Source organism: Monopterus albus, unplaced genomic scaffold (genome assembly GCF_001952655.1).
Source record: "Monopterus albus unplaced genomic scaffold, M_albus_1.0 scaffold71.1, whole genome shotgun sequence".
Taxonomy (NCBI): Eukaryota; Metazoa; Chordata; class Actinopteri; order Synbranchiformes; family Synbranchidae; genus Monopterus; species Monopterus albus.
In genome coordinates, this window is record NW_018127951.1 from 162,420 (window position 1) to 184,878 (window position 22,459).

The following is a 22,459-nucleotide window of genomic DNA, read 5'->3' on the forward strand; positions in this document are numbered from 1 at the left end:
TAGGGACTATGTCTCTCGGCTGGCCTGGGAACGCCTTGGCATTCCCCCGGAGGAGCTGGAGGAAGTGTTTGGAGAGAGGGAAGTCTAGGCATCCTTGCTTAGACTGCTGCTCCCGCGACCCGGTCCCGGATAAGCGGAGGAAAATGGATGGATGGATGGACTGTTAGCCTCTAGCCTTGATAAGTTTAAGAAAAGTGATTTTAATCAGGAAGGGAAATATTTCAAAAGTACTTCCTCATCAGCCGAGTGTGTTTGTAAGGAATGTGGCGACACTCACATGCAGTCCAGACAGTCTGGAGGCTGTTTGAGACGGTTTCCCTGTCTTAAGTAATCATAAATCTCACTGTTTTCGACCCCAGGGTACGGGGTCTGGCCGCGTGTGGCGATTTCCCACATGGTGACTCCAAACGACCACTGACAGAGAGACAAAGAGAGAGAGAGAGTGGAGTGAGAAAGGGGAAGGGTTGAAGAGGTCTGAATTCATTTAGCTGTTAACACACCTTGCCACACACTTGACATGAATCTGCACTTGTCAAACACACTGGCTATGGACATAACAGCCATTTTTAACAAGATGCTAAAGTATGCACATTTACATGAGCATGCTTTCATGTGTGCATGGAATCCAGGACCCCTGAAACATACAGTAGTATTATCAGCTGTTACAGGACTGTTCATATCTATCACAGATATTATTTAGCAGAGAACGACTCCATTAAGTGAAAAGTAAACATTCATAAAAATAGCATTGTCTACTTCTCCAGGTTTTATCCATATGCTCAGTCAGTTGTAAACTCTTGAAGTTGTGCCAAAATACAGCTAAATACAGTCCTTCCACTTGATGCTGTCACCCTCCGCAAAGCTTCAAAGCCTGAAGGGTCAGAGATATCCTCACAACGATGGTTTCGCAGTACAGTTTGTCCACACAAGCACAGAAAGACGTGCACACACACACACTGACGCACAGTAGGTGGACTCACCACATCACTTTTTGTGGTGTATACACGGTCGGCCAAGCTTTCAATGGCAATCCATTTGACAGGCATTTTGGAAATCCGCCCCTGCCTGTAGTAGTCTCCATTGTAGATCTTCTTGGAGAGGCCGAAGTCAGCCACACAAACATTCATGTTCTCATTCAGCCTGAGACAGAAAGGCAAAGCAATACAGCATTATATTAATGGAAAAGGAGCATTCATACTGAGATAGAAGTACATTTCAATTCTGAAATACTTTTATTTAACTTTGATTTTTATGATATTTTATATCAGCTCCACTGCATTTCTGTGACAGTTTCTCCTGCATCATACTAGTGTTTTATTCTTTTGGGCTTCCCTTCTCCCAAATCTTGCTTTTAGCACAGCCTTTTTGTCTACTTTTACTTCTTCAATGCTACATGCAAGATAAAAAAAAAGGAAAGGGTAAGGGAAAGTGAGAACACATACAGGTACTGAGAGGGTAAAAAAGAGAAGCAGAGATTGTTTACATGCAGTTGCGGGCAGCAAGATCCCTATGGATGAAGTTCTTGCTACTGAGGTACTCCATCCCCCGGGCGATATCAGTCATAAATTTCACCAGCATCTGAGACGGGAGGTACTGCAGGACATCACAGAAAGAGAAAGGTGACATTTATTTCTTGCACAGTAGAGGGCACTAGATCCCATCTCTTTAATGACCTCTGATCAGTCTGAGCTAAATGCTCCCCGCTCCAGATACAAACAGCCTCCCCCAGTGGGAAAAATACGGTCTAACACCACTGTGTATTTTGAATGTCGACCAGATTCGTGAATGTTTCAACACCCTGTGGAAATCTTGTTTTGATTAGGCTTGAGTTTCTCAACCTGGCTCTTCAGGGACTTATTGCGTATAGCAGTTGTGTGTTCCAAAAAAATACATCATACACTAATGAGTACAACTTCAGATAGCAACAAGAAACACATCTTGTGTTTTTATGATCTCACAGTGTCTGTGCTGCCAAAAAAGGTATGGGAGGACTTGATGTAACAAATACTTTATGCCTATCTTGAACCCATTTTGGATCCCATTTTGCTGACAGACATTTAAGTGAACTTATAAAAAGTTGCTCAGTGCATGTGTGTGCCTGACTTGGTGCATTCATTGTTTGTAATCAGACTAACCACAGGACAGTCTCCCAGTCTTGAGTACAGCAGATAGCTGTGCAGGTCTCCATGTTTCATATAGGGCAGGATGACCACAGGGGAGGGGTAGCCCTCACTCTCCACCGTCTGCAGACACACACCTGGAAAAACACTTTCTCTTAGTATTATAAACATAGGCCACATACATACTTGTTCCATTTAGAAATTAACACAGCTATATTTAAAATCTAAAGGCACCCTTTAAACAGCCTTAAAAAAGTCTTGAATTTGTAAAAAAAAAAAAAAAAAAAAAAAAAAAAAGTGACAGCATTTTAAAGGGCTCGTCCTCCTTCTTTGCAAAATATACAGTATATAAACATAACTTTAGTGGTATTTAGCCTTGGAAACAATTGTGGTCTAATTTGTCCAGGTTTTGACATATTACTTCATCCATCTCCTCGAAAATCTCAACTTTTCATTGACTTTTCCTATTATTTGCAAATCTACAGAAAATGCAGTACAACTAAACTAAAAAGTTTTCATAAAGACACACTGCTGTTTTTTAAATGTCATTTTTAGTCATAAATGTATTTCCACAGTTGAGTCTGAATGAGATGATCTTGACGTTTGACGCAGTATAAATGCCAACTCACCTAGAAGCCTCATGACATTGGGGTGGTCGAACTCTTTCATACAGGCAGCCTCACGGAGAAAATCTTCCATCTCTGAGCGGGTACAGATAGCGACTGGAGAGAAGACACAGAGGTGAAATCATGTGTTCATGAACTCACATGGCCAGGTTTAGACGTTGCCAAGGTGAGATATAAACTTTTATTTTAGAGGGTGTTTTGGTTCCTGCATTTATTAAACTGTAAATTAATATGTGTTAGCATTTTGTACCACTAATTTTGTTTTAACTTCTTCTCCACAGCCTTAAACTGGCGCCCTGAGGGGGTGCTCCTTTTTATTGACTCCAAAATCCACCTTTTCCCCTCAACTCTGGGGTTTTATATACTTGTCTTTACTTTGGCACTACAGTTGATGTGGGCTCAACCTTTTCTTCTGCCAATATTTTCTACAAGCTGCATCTTTGTCTGGTTTCTGATCAAACACTGAGCTTCTTGCCCCAAACACTTGTTGATTTTTGACCCGGGGGCTGTCTATCAAATGTGCCTGTGTTCCCAAGATAAAGGAAGTCATTGTGGTGACTGCTGAGTACTTTTAGTGTCTACTCACTTTTCATAGTCTTGACAGCAACTTTGAGAACAGACTCCTCCTGAGTCAGCAGCCCTTCCATCACAGAGCCAAACTCCCCTAAGGAAAGAAATAAAAACACAATCAAACACTCAGTTCATATGCAATTCTAAATGCAACAACATTAAATGTTTAATTCAGTAGTCAAGAGTGGTTCCTTTCATGACTACGGGGTATGACACTGCAAACTGTTGCGCTATACCTAGGTTCAAAACATATTGGTATCACAAGGAAATAACTGGAGATAAGTGAGCAGCTAGCAGTGATGTCAAGGCAGATAAGGCCTGACTGTGCACTTCAGCCCTGATATAAGTATTACAAAACCATTTTTCACCTTGTTTGTCAGGCACTCCCTGTACTGTCCTTGAAATAAGACATGCACATATAGTAGTTTAAAAACACACCAAACAAAGCAGTACCTTCTCCCAGTGTCTTTCCCAGGGTTAGTTTATGTCTGTCCACCATCACATCCTGGAGCTTCTGCTTCAGTTCGTCACTGATTCCAAGGCTGTTCACTGAGGATGAAAACATTAACAAACTTTAATGGTGTTTGTAGCCCAAAGCACTTTAATGAACAGTTAAGAAGAAAAAAGAGAAAGATTGTACCAAGCAGCCTCCTTTGCTTCTGTATAACCACAATGCACAACAACTAAAACAACCCTGTCAACTTTTAAAGCTCAGAGTGTGCCCATGGAGTCTTTGTTCTCATATGTCTCTTATCTGTTATTAGAGTTAAGGTCCTGAGTTAGCCAGCTGGCTGCACTGAAACTGAGCTGTGTGGTGGCCAGCAGACTGTACTACAGACGTTAGCTGTTTTCACATCTGGGCCGATGTCTGACAAGGCAATGACATGTTCAGAGATCTTCCTCCAGCTGCAGCTAAACTATCAATCTGCCACGTGTCGGACAACAATGTGCTCAGTCCTCAGGCATGTTCACACACATGCTAGCATGACCAGCTATTAGCCAATGCGTGCAATAACTGGAGCCCCAGAGTTCAGCTTTATCCTGAGTATTGGCCAAAACTACTGGTCAACATCAGCAGTGTTAAATCCCACCCAAATCCCTCCAGTCTGACCTCTTCTTCCTTTATTCCCACAGTGCTTGCCTCCATTCACTCAGAGTGCACATTATCTCCACATCTCCTTCTCTGGGCTCCTCTCATTTTACTCACAGAATAACTTTTTTTGCTTTTTTCTCTGTAGTTTTGTCTTTTCCCCAGCAAGCTGAGACTTGTCCTTGAGATTTATACAAATGTTGAGTGCACACTAATCATGAGGACTCACAGGGGTGTAGGCTGGTAATAGCACGTAAACCACTGGCTTGTATTGCACCAGTACAAGGTTGTCACTTCATCTTGATGAGACTTCAAACTTGCACTTTACTCCCCAAAGGATAAGTGACCCCCTCATTCAAGTCAGATCAGTCAAGTAACTCTTTAGCTGTTGTTTTGTTGTTGTTACTTAAGTTTGAAATCTGTTTAAGCAAGAACAAGTCACTTGCTCTCTGAATCCATTTTCCTGCACCTTGCACATCTCCAATATTCTGTGAACTTGAAGGTTCACCTTCCTTGTCCCTCATTCCTTTGCTCAGTCAGTAAAATACCTGCATCAAGTTTAGGTTCATTCTGCTGTTCCCACTTGAGTGCACAGGATTTACTGCACAGCTAACTGAAGTTATTATAAAAAAAGTGATGTTGTAGAGTATGTTAGCTGGCTGAATACTCCAGGGCTGTTTCCACACCTGTGGAAAATTAATTAACCTTTAGTTGTTCATGTCCCTGCCTTTAATTAATCAAACAAACCAAAGAAGTGATTCCTGCCTTAAAATATGGAGAATACTGTAGCTTTCATTGTGTGTCCTGGCAGGCAAAGATTTTTTCCCACTGAGCTGGTGGATCCAGCCCCAGGCCATGAGAGGAGATGCTATTATGCTACTTTTTGGTATCATTCTCTCTCCTGGGGACACAGGCAGGTCTGGCCATGCCTCTTCTAGTGTCTCTTAGTGCTGTAGGGACAGTCAGGTGTAAATACAGAGTGTCATCTTTCCGAGGAACATGCCGAGGCAGAGACAGGAACTCACATGTTGCTTCTGTAGTCCTGCGGCTGTATGTGCGGCGAGCACGGTACCGGACCACCAGCTCTCCGCTCTCCATCATAGGTTCAAATGCCTCTCTGCATGTGTATACACGCCATACAAAACAGAGAAACACAATGAGAGGTCAGTCCAGCAGATGTCTAAACACAGCTGAAAACATAGCGTTGCTCCATAATTTATGAGAATGACTGGAGCTCTTTCAAAACAGATGTTTTCTACTTCATCAAAATGCTTCACACAAGTGAGTCAACTAGGTCAAGGAAGTGAAAAAAATTTAATTTTTGTTTTGGCACAGCTACTGAGCTCCTCCCTTTTACCCATGAGGAGCACTAACAGCCTACACACCCAAAGCGCGTCTCCTTGCGCCGCAGTTTGGCCACATACACAGCAATGAGCACAGCTATTGACACGGCACCAGCAATGGCCATCACCACATACCACCAGTGCCAGGAAAAGGCTGGGGGTGACGACGGACCTGAGGGAAGGGGTGTGGACAAAGACAGAGGAGAGGTTAGGAGAGACAGAGGACAAGTTATGATTATGGAGCCCTGAAGGTGACAAAAGCTGTGATTACAATTTCAATTGATTCTATCAATTACAGGTAAACACAAAATGTAAAGCTGTATTATTTATTGATGGATTCATACACAGTGTTATTATGGAGTACAAATATGTCCACTGGTCAAACAGTGACCTCAGTCCTGCCCTCCATATTTGCTGAAGTGGATCTAAGTATTATTCTCTACTAAAAATATGCTATTTTATTTCTAATGCTCAAAACAGAGAGCTTTCTGTCACATTACATTTACTCCCAGTTGACTACTCCCAAACACTCACACCCTCCCATTCACACTCATCCTCCCTCAACTTTCCCTGCCTTATTTGTTATTCTTGTTGTTTGGATTGTCTGCCTGCTGCTATTAAACTAATCAAACAGAGATGCTACACTGTTCGTATCATAAATATATATGATGCATCTCTACATTCACCCCCACACCCCTCTTCCCCTTTTCTGTCTGTCTGAGATCTTCTCTTCTTGTTTTTGTCTTCCTTCCTTTTTTCTGAAGTACACAGGATGGAACTATCTTGTGAACCTAGTTTCAGAGAACAAGAAAGAACAGTCCTACGCACCACTCAGAAAGGTCACAGAAGAGTGTGTAGGTTTGTATGTGCAAAGCCTCATCACTCACCTCTAAATTCCTCCATCTCTGTGGGAGTTAAAAAAAAAACAGAGCTTATATCAATATGCTGACTTTAATGAGAAAACACAATTCTTTGTTTTGTCAAATGTAAAATAACAGATTTAGTGCTGCAGAATTGAAATGAAATAGCATCTGACACCTTAGGATTCCTATGAAATTCTCATTATAAAAACTACTGCTTATAAAATAACAACAGCTTCCTGAAAAACTGGAATCTTAAAGAATCGATTTCAGTAGCCATTCTTGTTTCAAATTGGATTTGATCTCTTTAATGGTTATAACAGAATGTTATTTATGATTTTAGCAGTCTATAGTAGTATTTTTACACTTGTGTTACTCACCAGGTGTAGTAAGTGTCAGAGTTTGTGTGGGGGTCCAAGGTCCCTGCCCTGCCCCTGTATAGGCACACACTCGAAAAGACAAATTGGACAGAGGGGCCGACAGATTCATTAACACCTCAGTGTTCAATCCAGTATCCACAACCAGCTGTTGACAAAATGAAAGAGGGACACTGTCAGAAGCGAGAGCGTTGGATGTGTTCTTTATATCTGTCAGTGTCGGCCAATGTGATGAACAAGGTCAGAAACCATTACGAGTTTGTGTTGTGTTGTGAGTGTATGCATGACTGACTGACCTGCTGAGTGGAAGGTGTGCTGTACTCCACCATGTAGCCCTGTAGATCTCCATTCAGCTTCCCTAGAGGCCCCTCCCACGTCATCAGCACCTCTGTCCCATTTAGCACGGCAGTCACATTAGTGGGTGGGTTTTCTGGCACTGAAACATAAAAACAATAGAACACGTGTATTTCAGACAGCTACATGTTTACTTGTAGAACTGTTATAAGGTTAAGGAAGCATGTAGGTCAGGGTGCAGTGGGGGCATGTGGCAGAAGATTTTGGGTCGGCAGTGCCTGTGGGCTCTGTGGCCAGGATCCACTGGACTAGGGGTTAGTCAGGCAAGTGTTGTTTTGACAGAAGCCTCTAGGGTGTGGACAACTACAACAGCTGGAAGGAGATGTCAAAGAATGTGGGGGACTCAGCTTTATTAGGACAAACAAGGCTAGCTAAGAGCACCGCAGCCAGCTGAGCTCAGAGCCAGTGTGTACTCACTGGGACAACATGGCTGACAAACCCATATGGACACACAATGAGAAATATGTCTCCCTCCTTTTCTGTCCATCCCCAATTCTGCTTTGTTCTTTCTTGTCTGCCATTTTCTTTTCTGGATCTCTGAAGCAGAGAGTAAAAAAGGCTGCTGGCAGCAGATATACCCAGTGGAGAGAAAAGCTAGCTGAATAGCATACTAGAAATAGTGTGAGGAATTTGTGTGCGTGTATGTGACTAAGACTCTGGACAGCACAGCCCCTTTCGCAAGGAAACGGCAGTAGTTATTTTCTTATTTGGTGTTTCAGTTGCAGCTCTTTTTGTCTTTAGTTCTCACAAAGTCACACAAACTAGCTGGACACCCACGCACACCCACACATACATCACAAGTGAGTGTGAGTTCGGGAAACATGGCCCAGCCTATTGGATGATGTTATCAGGAAGTGTTTCGTGGGTGATTGTTTCCACATGTGGGCCCTGTTCTGCCTGCCAGCGGCAACAAAAACAACCTCCAAGTCAAGTTCATTCCAGCAGTTTGTCTTCACTTATGCTCCATCATCTGTCGGCCTCTCGCTGCCTCCTTTTCCACTCTTTGTTGCCTACTCACTCTCTTTTTCTATTTCCCCTCTGCTCTTCACCTCTTTCTGTCTCCCAAAACATGTCCAAGATATTCCATCTCATTCTTTCCAAGTTCTCATTCCCTCCCCTTTCTGGTGTAATGCCTTTCTCTTTTTTTTTGTCAGTGGTGTATGAATTAAACTGAGCAGAGAAGTATTTATCATTGATGTAAAACACTGTGGAAGAAAAAGTTTCACTGGGGAATAACTGAAGCTGCAAGATTTGGGAAGTTTCAAAAGAAAAGCCAGAAAATGAGATGTGTGCTGGTGCTGTTTTCTCAAATGCAGAAATTACTGAGGAACAAATGTGCCTGGGAGCCCCACTAGCTAAACGGCTACAGTCCAATGCATCACATCTGCAAGCACAGTGTGTGTGTGACATCAGCGGTTTGAGTCCAGCCGCCAACCTTTGTTAGAGGTTCTCCCCTGTTTCCTGTCTGCCTCTCTGTGATCCACTTTGTTAATAACAAATAAAGGCAGAAATGCCTTAAATGTCAAATATTAAAAAAGAAATAAATGAGTCATGTTGTTTTTGCCTTTTACATAAAAGCAGCTGCAGCTTTGCAAGGATCTGAGAAGCAAACACCTGTGAGCCACAATTAGTTCACAACAGTAGAGATTAACAGCCTCATCAGTGGCAGACTAGTGTTTAACATCCTGCTGCATGCTGCTTTTGGGGAAGCCGTGTTAAAAAGCCAGGCTCTGGAGCGTTCCAACATTGTTTGGAGGCAGGGCTGTTACACTGTTGCTCTTTCAGCACACTTTGTCTCATCCTCACAGCCTTGGTAGCCTCCACGTGGGTCCACACGTGAATGGAAAAGGGTTATTCTTTAGCCAATAACTGACTCAGAATAACCCTAGATCTAGAGTCTGTTCTACATAAATGAAAACACACTCAGCAGTACACAGGGACCATGTTTCCCAGATCAATCAGAGCATGAACGTTACTGTCATGAAAGCTGTCACAACTCTTAAGGACACCATTTCATCTTTATGGTGGAACAAACTGTTGTCTGTCTTTAACAAATGATACTGTTTAAGGATTATAGCTGCATGTTGCTGGCAGCAGTATTAGGTGAATTTAAATGTGACACGTCAGGATAGTGAGTCATGGTGTCCTGTAACTCTGGATTAATCCTGGCACCACTGTAGCACTATAGACAGATGTGCTGTAGCACATGTGTTCCTTAGTTGCCTTTTCAGAGCAACAAACTATAGAAGTGGTGTAAGTGCACAATCATACTTTTCTTGCAATTATTCCTAAGTTCATTCACTTTGTTTTGTGATTTGGATGCAAAAGAAAAATGTGTTTAAAGAATGTAAAACATAATTTCACTGCAGCTTTAGGATTTGGAGGGTGAGGCTGGTCATTTCGCTTCCTCTCCCACCAGCCAGCCCTCCCCCTCCTATTTCAGTTCTCTCATTCTCTGGGGAAAGTAAGGGGCTTTGGGAAAATTGCAAAATGAGTGTTTTCTTAAAGCACCCCTTTCTCCTGTTCCCTGCTCTTCCACCCAGTCTTTGGCTGCTCCCACCACCAACCTTCTTTTTAGTTTTTTTCCACAGTGCCTTGCTGTTTGCTCTTGGAAAGAGAAACTGCAGGTCATCTGGGGTCCAAAAATGTGTGGAAATTAAAGATGATGGGGTGAAGTTGAAAGGCTGGATTCAGAAAAAAATTTGTTCAGGTTGTTTGGAGATGAAAGAAATACATTTTACAGCAATACTTGTAGGATTTGAGGTCGGAAAATACGAGTGCAACAAAACAAGGGCCTGGTCTACTTGAGGGAGATGGATGAATGTGAGAACAACAAAGAGCTGGCAGGAGAATGAATTGAGAACCTTGAGATTTAAGGAGGAGGTAGAGGAGCAATACATCAGCATGTCTGTGCCAGGATGAACAGTTTATTAATGAAAAACAAGTGGAGCAGAAAGCGGCTCAGAAAAGAGATGGGGCTCAACAAAGGAACCTCATGGGGGTTTTGTCAGTCTTCAGCACTGAAACCACATAGAAAGCCAACATGGCTTTGCTGGGAGCAGTCTGCTTCTTCCCTTCATTCTCTCATTCTCTTTGACCCTTTGATGCCTCCTGAACTGTATCTGACCACCAGCTGCAGCTTATCTTCTGTTGTTTCATCCTCTGAGTCACTGCAACAAGTGCAGAGGGAGTTGCTGGAGTGAGAATGCAAACATACTGGCCAAAGGGAGATGATGTAAAATATTATTTGGGAAAACAAAGGATGTTTCCACTGAAATGAAACAAGCTAAAACTTAAATGAAGAACAGAAACTCATACTTACTGACTATAACCACAGTATCTCGGAACCATTTGTTGTCCTTCTCCATTATAATGTTATTTCAAAGAGTGCTACTTCTGCCTTTTTCTGTTCATAAGAAATTCTGTGCTTTCAAATCACATGCAGCTTCCATTGTGGAAAGCCCCCGTCACCCCTCCCATAGCATATCTCCCCTCTTAGTGGATGCTATTTCCAATCCTCTTCATAGAGGCAGCATGAGCTGGCATGGAAAATCCCACCTCAGTTTAAATGAAGACACACAGCAGCCTAGCATTACAGTTTGGTCGGAGCACTACGATCCTAACTGAAGCCTTTCAGGAGACTCTTACATCCACCCTCCCTCCCGCCCTTTCCCTGTCTCCATCTCCACCTAGTCTGTCCCTTCACTACCAGTCCGCTTTCTCCCTCAACATTTTGAAACTAGGTTCATAGAAGTACCGTAACTTGTGTCAGCTATAAACACAGGCCAAGTTAAAGGGGCACATATCATGACTAACAGTGCACTGTAACTTGATTCTCCAACCCTTTGTTATCACCCCATAAGTCCTCACTCATAGAATAAAACTGAAAAGCATCTGCATTGAATTAAATTCAGCTCAAAATAAGTTCAGAAAAGAAAATATAACAGAGTTAATATTGGCTCCGTAGACTTCCCACTGGTAAAATCCTGGAACAATAAAAGGGCAACAGACAGGGCTTACAAACTCATTATTTTAGTTGTTTCACTATTAGACATACACACTAAACTTGTCTTAGCCATGTCAACGACACTAGGCAGCTTGTCTATGAAGATTATGACTTGACTTGGCCTTGCCCTTTGGTAAATCCTACTCTGTAAGGCCTGGTATTTTTAGCTTTAAAAAAAAAAAAACAGCTAAATTCTGACGGTACAAACCGGGCACGCAAAGGTGCAATGCAAACATATTACTTCACAGTTTCATCAAATTATCCTTGGCACAGACCAAAACACCCAAAAAAGCAGCTTGACTGTGCCTGCTAGCTGTTGTATAGCAGACTTGGACCTCAATCAGTAGCCTGATAGCACAGTCTGGACCTTGCCTGAAGTGATCCGACACACACACACACACACACACACACACACAAGACATCCAGTGTGTAAACAAACTAATCCTCAGCTGGAAGGCGCTCACCTCCTTCTTTGGTGCGTAGTTCTATCCAGGGGGACCAGTTGGATGGACCCTGGCTGCTGTGACAGGCTACCCTGACAGCATAGAAGCTATAGGGCTCCAGGTCCCTGATGAGGTGGGTGGCTGGTGGAATGTTCACGTTCTGGTTGTGGACCAGTTTATCTGGGCCTGCTGTGACGGACTCTCCTGAAAGTTTGGCCTGGAACATTCAGATAACAAACTTAATTATGTTATAGCCTCTAGTTAGAGTTGCTCTGCAGGAGTTATGTGTTACATGTAAAATGACACGTTAGAACTTTTATTGTATAAAAATCATAAACATTTATAAAAAAAGAGTTCAATAATACATAACACATGTGTTCAGACAAAATACATGCAGTAACTGACAGTATTGGACATGAAGTACAGAGGAAGAAGAGACAGGAGGCTGTGCCAAATAGGGTCAGAGGATGGTGGTAATGCGTTAATTGCCTAAAGTTTTGTAAAATGTGTTTCAGTGTTGTTCTGAACAGGACTCTGGCTCAAAAAGATGCACTATAAGCAAAACTCATTAACTAAAATCTCAGACAGAAACCTGCTGTCTCTGCAAACCCTCTGTGGTAAACACATGTTAAAGAGGAACAAAAGGTAGCAAGAATCCTTTACTGCAGCAATTTTTAAACCACATTAAAGCCACCAATGCAGACTGTTTTGTGCTGCACTGCACACTATGAAGCAGCTCCTGCAGGCCACACACTACACTTCAGAGGGGGAGCTTTACAGTCATAGCTGAGGACTAAAACCAAATGAGCAGCTACATAGAATAGGGGTGTGTGTGTGTGTATATGAGCAGGTGAGGCTATGCACTGCTTTGACAGTTATTTTAAAAACTCCAGAATTCAGAGATCACAGAAGCAGCTGGGTGATTTTGCCCCATGGTGTGAATTACAGTAGGTGGTGTGAGTCCAACGTACAGTGGGTACGGAAAGTATTCAGACCCCCTTAAACTTTTCACTCTTTGTTATATTGCAGCCATATGCTAAAATCATTTAAGTTCATTTTTAAAAATGTCAAAAATTCTGTGTTTTTCTGTCAATATGTGGTGCTGTGTGTACATTAATGAGGAAAAAATGAACTTAAATGATTTTAGCATATGGCTGCAATATAACAAAGAGTGAAAAGTTTAAGGGGGTCTGAATACTTTCCGTACCCACTGTATATTAAGTTGAATGAATGATGTGCATGGATGTGTGTCAGTGTATAAGAGAGTCATTCTTGACTTGATGAGTCACCATCCAGCCTGTAAACAAGTGTGTAAGTGTGCTTAATCAAATCATACAGCTCAGCCCTGAGTCACACTTCAGCCTGCATTCCCTTTGTATGGCTCACACCCACAATACCTGATGTCAGTGCCTTTTCCTGTTTTTTATCTGATGTTCTCTGTATTTCTTTCTTTCAGCCCCACCCCCTCCCTCTGTCTTTCTTTCTACTTCCATTTGTGGAGCACACTAACATCTTTCTGTTCTCTACACTGTAGCCTTTTCACGTTTCTCTTTATCACACAATGAACCGTTAAATTCAGATTTTTGCCCCATTCTGTTGAAGCTGGCCCCTCGCCTTGTTCCCTTGTGAGGGGGAGAAGGAAGAGAGGGGTAAGGACAGCAAGAGGCATGAGGGGCAGCTTTATTAGAACCAGACGTTTAGGGGTGGTGCTACACAGCAGCCTTCTCTGGGAGGCTCTCAGTTCCTAGCTGTAGTGGCTACAGAGCAGGGTAGTGGCAGAGAGACACTGACAGTCAGAGAGGGAGTGGTGCTACAAAAGACTGGTCCAGAAGGCCACTTTCCCAGAATGAAATCTGATCCACTGGCACAGGAAGAAAGCAGGGAGGGGTAGAAGATGAGTTAAGAGAAGAAAAGAAAAGCAAATTCTCTTCTCACTAAATTTAGGCTTGGAAAAGGTAAAAGGACTCAGTCCCACAAATAGAGAGTGAGGGATGTGCTTGTTTAATGTACAGGTCAAACAGCTGCAGTGATTTGTCTTCTTTCAAGTTTATTTCATGTTGTCTCACCTGGACTGAGCAACGGATTATTGGGTAGTCGCCTCCAAAACCAGGCTGCCATGATAAAAGGAGGCTGGTCTGAGTGGTTTCCACAGCCCTCAGATTCTGGGGCTGGGATGGAAGAACTAAAAAAAGATGGAAAGAAACAAAAAAAAAAAAAAAAAAAAAAGAGAGAGACTAAATTAACATGTTAAAATAAAGAATTTTACAATTAACAACTTGAAGCAAAAGGGAAAACTATATCCGCACCAAGTAAAGCTGCCCAATAGATGTATTTGGACACCTACCAGTGATGGTGCCAGATCCAGATGTGGCCACACCTTTGCGGTTATGGGCTTCACAAGAGAAAGTGCTAGTTCTGTTTAAACCTGGACAGAAAAACAAAACAACATGCACGTGTGAAGCAGGAACATCGGAGGACTTCTGAAACCAGGAATCCTTGCTCAGCATGCTGACTTGCATATAATGTTGATGTGAGAAATGGTGTGAGGGTTCAAACTGAAGTGAAAATAATGTGAGTGTAAGGTAATGTGATCTCTTTGTCAACAATATTATGATTAGTTTTAGGGTTAGTCTGTGCTTGTTGATGTGACAGTATGTTTGAGAGTCATGCATAATAAAAATCACATTAGTGCACTGTAGGTCTGTGTAGTGCACTTTAGTTTTTCACTAAGTAAATAAAAGGTGTCTGGCAGGAATAATTCAACCTTATTTTGCACCAATCAAAGTCAAGTGTCAGTCATTTCCTTTCAAAGGTAGCATTTTATTATTCTGTAAAGTTGAATCAACTTATCCATCAAACACCATCTCATCGTGTTAAAAGTGCTACTGTACAGTGTTTCTGACTTATCACCTTTCTTTATAATGTCCCTCTCAGTCTAATATGTCTCACATACTAACAAAGTTGTGACCCACACATCGTCCTCACTGTTACAATGCGTTTTAAAAATCTCGATAACGGTGTAAAAGAAAAATCTTGCTGAAAATAACCAACACATGCATGTACTGTAAACATGAAATCTGTGTTTAAACGGCTAAATCTGGTTGTTACTTTGTGACTAAAATACATTATATGCAAACTGATATCTAAATACCTTTGCTTTTTGGCCAAGTTTAGCCAAGTTTTAACCTAGGTCTCTGTTGGCTGGCATCTTCAGACCAGTTTTACACCGAGTCCCAACTAGGATGTTGATCAGCACCTCCTATAACCAATATAAGCTCATTCTTAAATCCCTGATAATTAAAAATGGTTTAAAGTGAACATTTCTGAGGTGGAGTTTTGAGAACAAGGGGAACAGTCATGTTGAAGTGCAGGTGTAAAAGGCTGAGCTGCTGCCATCAAGAGGCTGGGGCTCTCCTGAAGGGGGCAAAACACTGACACACACTGACCTTCTGCAGAGAAAGAATCCTCTCACAAAGGGACTCACAGCGTGCTCACACACTCCAGTCATTCCACAATACAACACAGGCACACACACTGAAACATGACATTCAAGTTTTACTACTGTTATCTAACATCCCAACACTGTTAATCAGCCACAAACACAGAATCATGCAGTGTGTCGCTCTGCGCTGACGGCACCATGCCTCCATTGTGTTTTGGCCAGAAAAAGAACAGGGTGTACGATCCTCTTTGGCTGAAGCAAGGGGTTGTGAGAGAGGAAATGGAGGGTGGGAGGGGTGAGGGAGAACCACTGGCTTTGTGGGTGAGTGGAGAGCTCATCAGGTCACCTCCAGTTTGTGCCACTTGCCTTTCTGTCTCTTTCCTTCCTCATCAACAAATTGTATGTCATAGTCGGTCAACAGGAAGAACTTTGGAGCTTGTGAGCATCAGAGTGTTGACCAACAGTGTCAATGTCAGCAGGACAGGCGTGCACTTCTTGTGCTTTCTTTTCTTTGCTGACATCTACAGTGTATCAGAAAGTATTCGGACTGTGACATTTTGTAAAATAGTGAAAAATGCCCATCACAAATTCTAAGAGGTTAAGTTTTTAAATTGTTAGTTTTACCAAATGCTAATATATTCCATTGGTCAATATAGTATATCAATATAAAACAGAGAAAGGTCTGTGAGTGGTGGATGATTAGCTTACACATTTCAACACTTACACATGAAATGATTTTAGTAGGACAGCAGTCTTGTATAAGCTCTTTTTTTTTTTTTTACGTTTGTGTGAACTTTCTGCCCTAAAGCTGGTGAGCTAGAAATAAGAGGGCTTTGGTCCCTACAATTCCCATCAGATGAGGATGGAAACCACCTTATACATGAAGTTACAGGGACCTGTGTTGTTCTTAATTATTTGTTGGATTGTGTTCTCTTTAGCTGTCCATTCCACAGATGTGAGTGTAGGTTACCATCAAATGGGTTCTGGTCTGCACCAGGCAGCCTGCTCTGAGTCAAACCAGATCCTTCAGCTGACCACTACTGCCTGCTCCTCCCTCCTGTCTGACTCAGTCTGCTCTATCTGTCCTCCTACTCCTAGACTGAACACAGAGCAGTGATCTGGCACAAAGCTTTGGTTTGCATTCAGGCAGCAACAGAGCCCTTCTCCTTTTTCTGTTTCTTTCTTTTATCTCTCTATGTCCCCTGCCCATCTATTTTCCTTCTCCCAATTGTCCCAGCGGCTCTGCCTTTACCCGTCAACCACACAACCACAAGACGAGTCCACAATAGATCCAGTGGCACTGTGCCAGCCAGGCTGCTCTCTAGAGGCTGGTTATTTGGAGGTTTTGTTTAAGTCACTGAGGGGGGTGTGGAAGTCTTTGACACCATAGAAGATAGCTGCTGTGTAGCTTTAACAGCAGTACATTGTAATCAGCCTAAATGGACTAAATGAAAGCCTGTGATTTTGAAATTGAAATGGATGTTAGGATTTTCTGTTTTGATGTGTTTTATGACTGTAAAACAATTTGAAGATTTCACCTTGAGCTCTGGAATCATGCATTTTTGAATATTTTTCACATTATAAACTAAACAATTATTAATTGCAGTCCCAGATTTATTTTGTGGTCACTAAATACTGGGCTGTATCAATGCAAAGTGAGTATAATGAGTCTAAGCTGTCCACATGTGGCATTGTGGAGGAAAGCTGGTACCTGTGAGGTTGAGTGTGGAGGGTGACAAGGCTACCAGGTCGGTCAGGGAGTTGAGAGGGGCGCCGTCCTGCAGCCAGATGACTTTGACTGGCTCTGGAGGTCCGTGGGCCACACAGCTCAGGCTCAGGGATACATTGGCCACTACAGACATGTGCTGAGGCTCCACAGAGAAATGAGGAAGGCCTGGGAGAGAATTAGCTGAATCAGACACTAGATCTTTTTAGCAACCCAGATAAAACTGCAGCACTCGGACTGGTTGTTTTCGTAGCTGTCAGTGAGCTGGAGATAAACTCACCCTCTAGTTGAATGCTCCCCTCCTCAGACAAAATCCGGTGGCCTCCTGATAGAACAGCACATTGATAGGAGCCCATGTCGGGAAGCTGGACCTTCTCAATGCTGTTATTTGTATACAATGATTTCATAAAGATAAAACAATGATAAACCAAACTGAGAACACAGGAAGATAGAGGCTAAAAGATGCACAGACACTGATACTTTCCTTCCAAACTCTGCCATGCAATCATACCATACTCTAAGCTACAACAGCAGGGGCACATGGGAATTTGAATGAGTTATATCATTTCTTTCAAGTTTGAAAGTCAACATGGTGGTGCAATCCAGCAACGGTACTGGTTAAGCTAGGTGAAAGGACGAGGTGGAGTGACAGGAAATAAACTGTCAGATTTTTTTCTTCAGGTGTGGCTGCCTCACCGCAGATTAACCTTTTCAGTAACTCTCATGCACTTGACTTGAAAAAAAGCAGCAAACAAGTGGCAGACAACACTGCAACTTACCGCAGCGTGCTCATGATCGTCCAACTGTTGCTGCTAGTAGGGACTTGGAACTGGTTAGTGTCTGCGAACTGAAGTGGCACACTGTCTCTCAACCAGATCACATCAGGGGGGTCCTCTTCCTCAGCCCCTGTACCTCTCAGGGTGCACTGCAGTTTAACTGGTTTACCCAGCGAAGAGACGACAGCAAAAGGACTCCGCTCAAACTCCAAATCTTTGAGAGGGAAGAAGCAGGAGTTATGATTATTTTTTCTGTCCCTCACTAAAACACACCTTGCATATGGTTCACATTTACAACATGTTAAGTTTTTCAAGACTTATCTTCCAACAGATGTTCTGTCTAAAGATGCTATGCTGTGAGATCTGGAAACATGAAACATGTTGTGTCAACAGGTGACTAACAACAAATTTATTTTAAAAAATGGCTTTATGGAATAGGTTTTCTATAACTATGAACAAAACTTAAAAAAACATTTAGAGAATATTGGGTTATTCATGAACGCAACAAACATGATTGAACTTAAAGGCACCATAAATAAAAGTATGATAATTATTTGGTAAGTTGGACTTTTGATATTATAATTGATTATTAATTAATGCCACTATTTTCATTACTAAATAACATTTTGATTGTTTGTTTTTTTAGCAACAGATTAATAGAGTAGTCTGACACTCTCACAGCTCATAGTGACAACTTCAAATTTTTATTTTGTCCCAACAGTCCAAAACCCAAAATTACAATGAGCAATACAAAACAGAAAAGCAGCAAATGTCGACATTTGAGAAGCTGAAACTAACTGAATTTTGGTCTAATGAACTGCGTAAATGATCTGTTGACTATCAAATTTACTGATTTAGCAATTCACCAAATTATCTTTTCACCACTAAAAGTTTCCTTTAGGTACTAGCTCTGATAGATGTGTCCGTTCCTGCTGGACAGGCCTGTAAACCCAGAGCTTATCCAGCACCAAACTGGCTTTTGAATGAGTGCAGTTATCTTATGTCCTCACTGACAGAGCGGCTGACCTGAGGATGACAGAGCTGATAGCGGGACAAAGACTCCTTGTTAGAGAACGGCGGCTCTGGCAGTGTCAGAGCACAGAGAACTCAACACAAACACCAAAAATATTCAAGGTCTCTCAAACAGTGACGATGAGCCTGCAGGTTGTCTGTTTAAAATGACTCAGACAGGGTTGACAGAAATATGAGGAATATAGACTTTTTCTGCTTTTTCTTACTTTTAAGACATTTAACTGAGGTGAGAGGCATTCCTGATGATGCCGAGGGAAGGGGATTCAAAAGATTATAAAAATGGTTGGAGTCTTGATCTCTGTTAAAGCACAGTGCTGGAAAGGACACACACTGGATACTGATTTCCTTTTCTTTCTTCTGCAGCATCAAATAAAATGCTAAGCCCCCATGATCAAACAGCCACTTCATCAAATAAACAGATGAAAAATTGAGAATGATTTGACTTGTGTTCTTGAATTTCAGGATAAGAATAAATCACATGTATTTCACTGAGTGATGCATGTAAAGATTTTCTCAGGCTCATCTATTCTTGTCTGTGTCATGGCCGACCTCATCCTCTGACCCTTCACACTGACCTCAGAGGACTCTGCTGCAACCTATCAAACACACATAAACACACATAATTCTGCTGCTGAAAACAGACCTGCGATTTAAAAAGACAGCACTCATTTTCCTCATAAGTAAGACATGTCCTTGGTTCTGTAAATGTGCCTGCAATACACATACACACAAACACAATCCAGCCTTCAACAAGCTTGTTATGTGAGTGTGCAATACATGAAAGGACCCACTGAGTCTCTGTGTGCTTTTTGGAGTTAAAAGTCTTTCCTCCCTTAATTTTTAAGCTTGTCTGAGCTCTTTCATGAAATTGCGTGGCTCTGACTTTGTGTTTTTGTTTTTTTCAGTGACATACTGAACAAAAACAGCCCTACTTTCTTACCATGTCTTAGTTATGCATTCTTATAGTAACTAGCTGAGATAGACAAAGACAACAGGCGGTGGTCAAACCGTGTGGCTTGTCTCCACTGATTAATTCCTGCGTAACTACTCCATCTCCTCCCTTTTGTCCCTTGAACTCCCAAACTTTTTCATGACCTCTTTTCTCCCATCCCTTCTCTACTCCTACTCTTTCTTATAGAAAAAGCTCAGATGTGAAATGTCAGTGGACTTTCACATACCAAAGATACCCAACACTGCACTCCCTCCTTTATCTTTTTGGTTTTTTATCGCTATGTAATCCAGCCCCTCCATTCACTGTTGCGCCTTTGCCCTTTTCTCATTTAGCCTCCTTTTCATGCCATTCTTTAGATTCATTGCTACACATTTTGCCACCTCCCCTCCCAACTCTTTCTCCACCATTCTTGCCCCCTCACCACATCCATCATTTCACTGCTTGAGTCTGAGTCAGACCGGCACTGACTCACAAACCAAAGTATTTACCCCCATGAACCCCTCCTCATCTTTCCCATCCCCTTGCTCCCGGGCCCCAGCCATCCCTACATCCAAATAGGAACTGAGACATCAGGAAAAAATCTCCCTTTAAGTTATCAGTCTGAGCTTATAAATCACAGTGGTGTCTAGTAATCTTTGTCCCTACAGAGGGCAGAAGTCTGGCTCCCAGAGAGGCAGCGTCACCATAATTGTCAAAACACAAGAGCTGACAGGTGGAGGCCGTGTTTTCATCCACTTGCCACAGTATCTGATGGATTCCCAAATTTTGAGTAGATTTTTAGAACTGACAGTTGAAGAAATGTTGGCAGGTTTACACACTAGATGGAATATGACCTGATAATTAGATCGTTTTCTGAAGGAATCTGCTGTATGCCTGTGAGTTTCAGTCTTCTCTCACCTCCCAGCAGGCGTTAACTTAAACCCATGCCCTTTGCCTGCCTGGAATACTTCTCTCACCAGTATTCCCATAATGGCATGACTGGTGAGAATCCTGGTTCTCAGCAAGAGAAAACATTTTGATTAAGTGTTGATCTAAAAGAATCTGGTCTTTCTCACTATAGCTTTTGATGCTAGTCAAGCAAAACAAACCGATTTTCATCATGGCTGTTTACCTGCTGTCACTGTCTCAACATCAGCAGGACACAATGCTCACTTTGTTTTAAATCATTTAAATCCAAAGCCTGACTAAACCAGTAAAAGGGATCTTTTATTTCTTTTCTTTGACCACATTTTGAAAACATTATAAGGCTTTTTATGAATGTAGTGAGTTACCACACGTTGGCCAGATGCAGCACTTACAGCTGTGGTTGCACTCTCCAGCCCGAAACAACCTGATTTAATGGGTTAGCAGCAAAAAATTGGCTGAGCTTCTTGCTCGTTACAGCCGATGTTTACCTCGCTGTGACAAACAATAGTCAGACTGGTTAAAAAGCTGAGCTTGCTCGGTGCCACTTACCTGTCAGTGTTCCGGCGGTTACTGGCCCCCAATCAGATGAAATGACGGCGAGAATCAGAAGTGACCACTTGAAACAGCTCATGGTTTTTCTTGAAACGAGACCACCTCTGAAAATTAACTCCATGAAACGAGCAGTTATCTTAGAAACATCGCCGGACTCCATCAGCGCATCTCAGCAGCTCAGTGATCCGCGTCTGTGCTCTGGATAAAAGCTTTGCTTTTACTTAAACCGATGCTGAAAAAGTGACTGTCCACATATGTGGCCAAAGCAAATCGGATGCCGTCCTTTCAGTTCCCTCTTTGCGGAGACAGACTGTGGAAAATAGCTCTGCGCTGCTCAAGAGTCCTGTCGCGTTTACCCTGCAGTTGTTTTGGTTGATCCCAATACAGAGAGCTGTCCACCGAACTTTTAGTTTCCCCAAAGCGCACAGCCAAGAGGCGCTCCAAACTTTAGGCCACTGATTAAGTTGTCCCAAGCAGAGTCTATTTCAGGGAACCCAGGAAATATTCTTAAACTAGCGTTTCCTGAGTCTGGCGTTCTAAGTCTCCCTCCTGCACACCGGCTCCCTCAGACTCTCTCAGACATTCCCCTGGCTCTCCCTCTCTCCCCCTTCAAACAGAATTCAAATTCCTCAAGTGAAGATCTTTCCACCCTCTCCCTCCATTCCTGAGCCCCCCACCCCGCTCAGAGGATGTGAGAAACCCTGCCGCACGCCGACTGTCTCAACACAATCCCCCATTCGCTTTTTAATTACGCACGGACCCCCGGGTTGTAAATCGTCCAATAAATCACTTGTTTTCCGCTGGAAACAAAGTAGGATATGTGTGTGTTTGTGCACCGCCTGTGTGCAGCGTTTTAACAACGTGATTGTCTAGGCAGAATAAGAATTAGCATGTTTACTTACAAATAAATGATACACACTCAGTTAAAACCTTTTATCATTGTCTTTTAAAGAGCAGGGCCTTACTTTGCTTTGCTTACCTCACCCCTGTTATTATCAGTGTTACTTCCATATGCGCTAGTATGGATCAAACTGTTTACTTTTATGCATGTTATTGTCTGTATATTGTTTCGTGGTGTCTTGATATCTATTATAAACAGAGGTAGATCTAAGGACACAGACTCGGTGTCAGGTCCGCTCGGTCCGACCTGCCTCTCTTTCTATTTTCCCTCTCCTGCTCTCCCTTTTTGCGGGATCAACGCCTCAGCTGTGTCGCATCGGGTAATTAGTGACTCGTGGGTCGGTGCGCACACCTGAGGCGTATTCCGGTGATTTGTTGGCTTCC

At 42.5% G+C, this 22,459-nt stretch overlaps 1 protein-coding gene across 1 annotated transcript in view; it reads right to left on the reverse strand.

Annotated features, from left to right (window-relative positions):
• The window catches only part of axl (AXL receptor tyrosine kinase), a 28,511-nt gene extending 6,363 nt beyond the window's left edge, over positions 1-22,148 (reverse strand). The window contains exons 1-19 of the mRNA XM_020605623.1: positions 21,173-22,148; positions 17,737-17,947; positions 17,238-17,338; positions 16,943-17,125; positions 14,134-14,214; positions 13,856-13,971; positions 11,811-12,006; positions 7,283-7,422; positions 6,990-7,134; positions 6,637-6,654; positions 5,792-5,921; positions 5,432-5,523; positions 3,770-3,865; positions 3,333-3,410; positions 2,750-2,842; positions 2,136-2,257; positions 1,484-1,593; positions 981-1,140; positions 278-414 (exon numbers count right to left, since the gene is read on the reverse strand). Of these exons, the coding sequence (XP_020461279.1) occupies positions 278-414; positions 981-1,140; positions 1,484-1,593; positions 2,136-2,257; positions 2,750-2,842; positions 3,333-3,410; positions 3,770-3,865; positions 5,432-5,523; positions 5,792-5,921; positions 6,637-6,654; positions 6,990-7,134; positions 7,283-7,422; positions 11,811-12,006; positions 13,856-13,971; positions 14,134-14,214; positions 16,943-17,125; positions 17,238-17,338; positions 17,737-17,947; positions 21,173-21,335 (2,372 nt within the window). The 5' untranslated portion in view covers positions 21,336-22,148. The remainder of the gene's footprint in view (positions 1-277; positions 415-980; positions 1,141-1,483; positions 1,594-2,135; positions 2,258-2,749; positions 2,843-3,332; positions 3,411-3,769; positions 3,866-5,431; positions 5,524-5,791; positions 5,922-6,636; positions 6,655-6,989; positions 7,135-7,282; positions 7,423-11,810; positions 12,007-13,855; positions 13,972-14,133; positions 14,215-16,942; positions 17,126-17,237; positions 17,339-17,736; positions 17,948-21,172) is intronic.
• Positions 22,149-22,459: the final 311 nt, after the last annotated feature.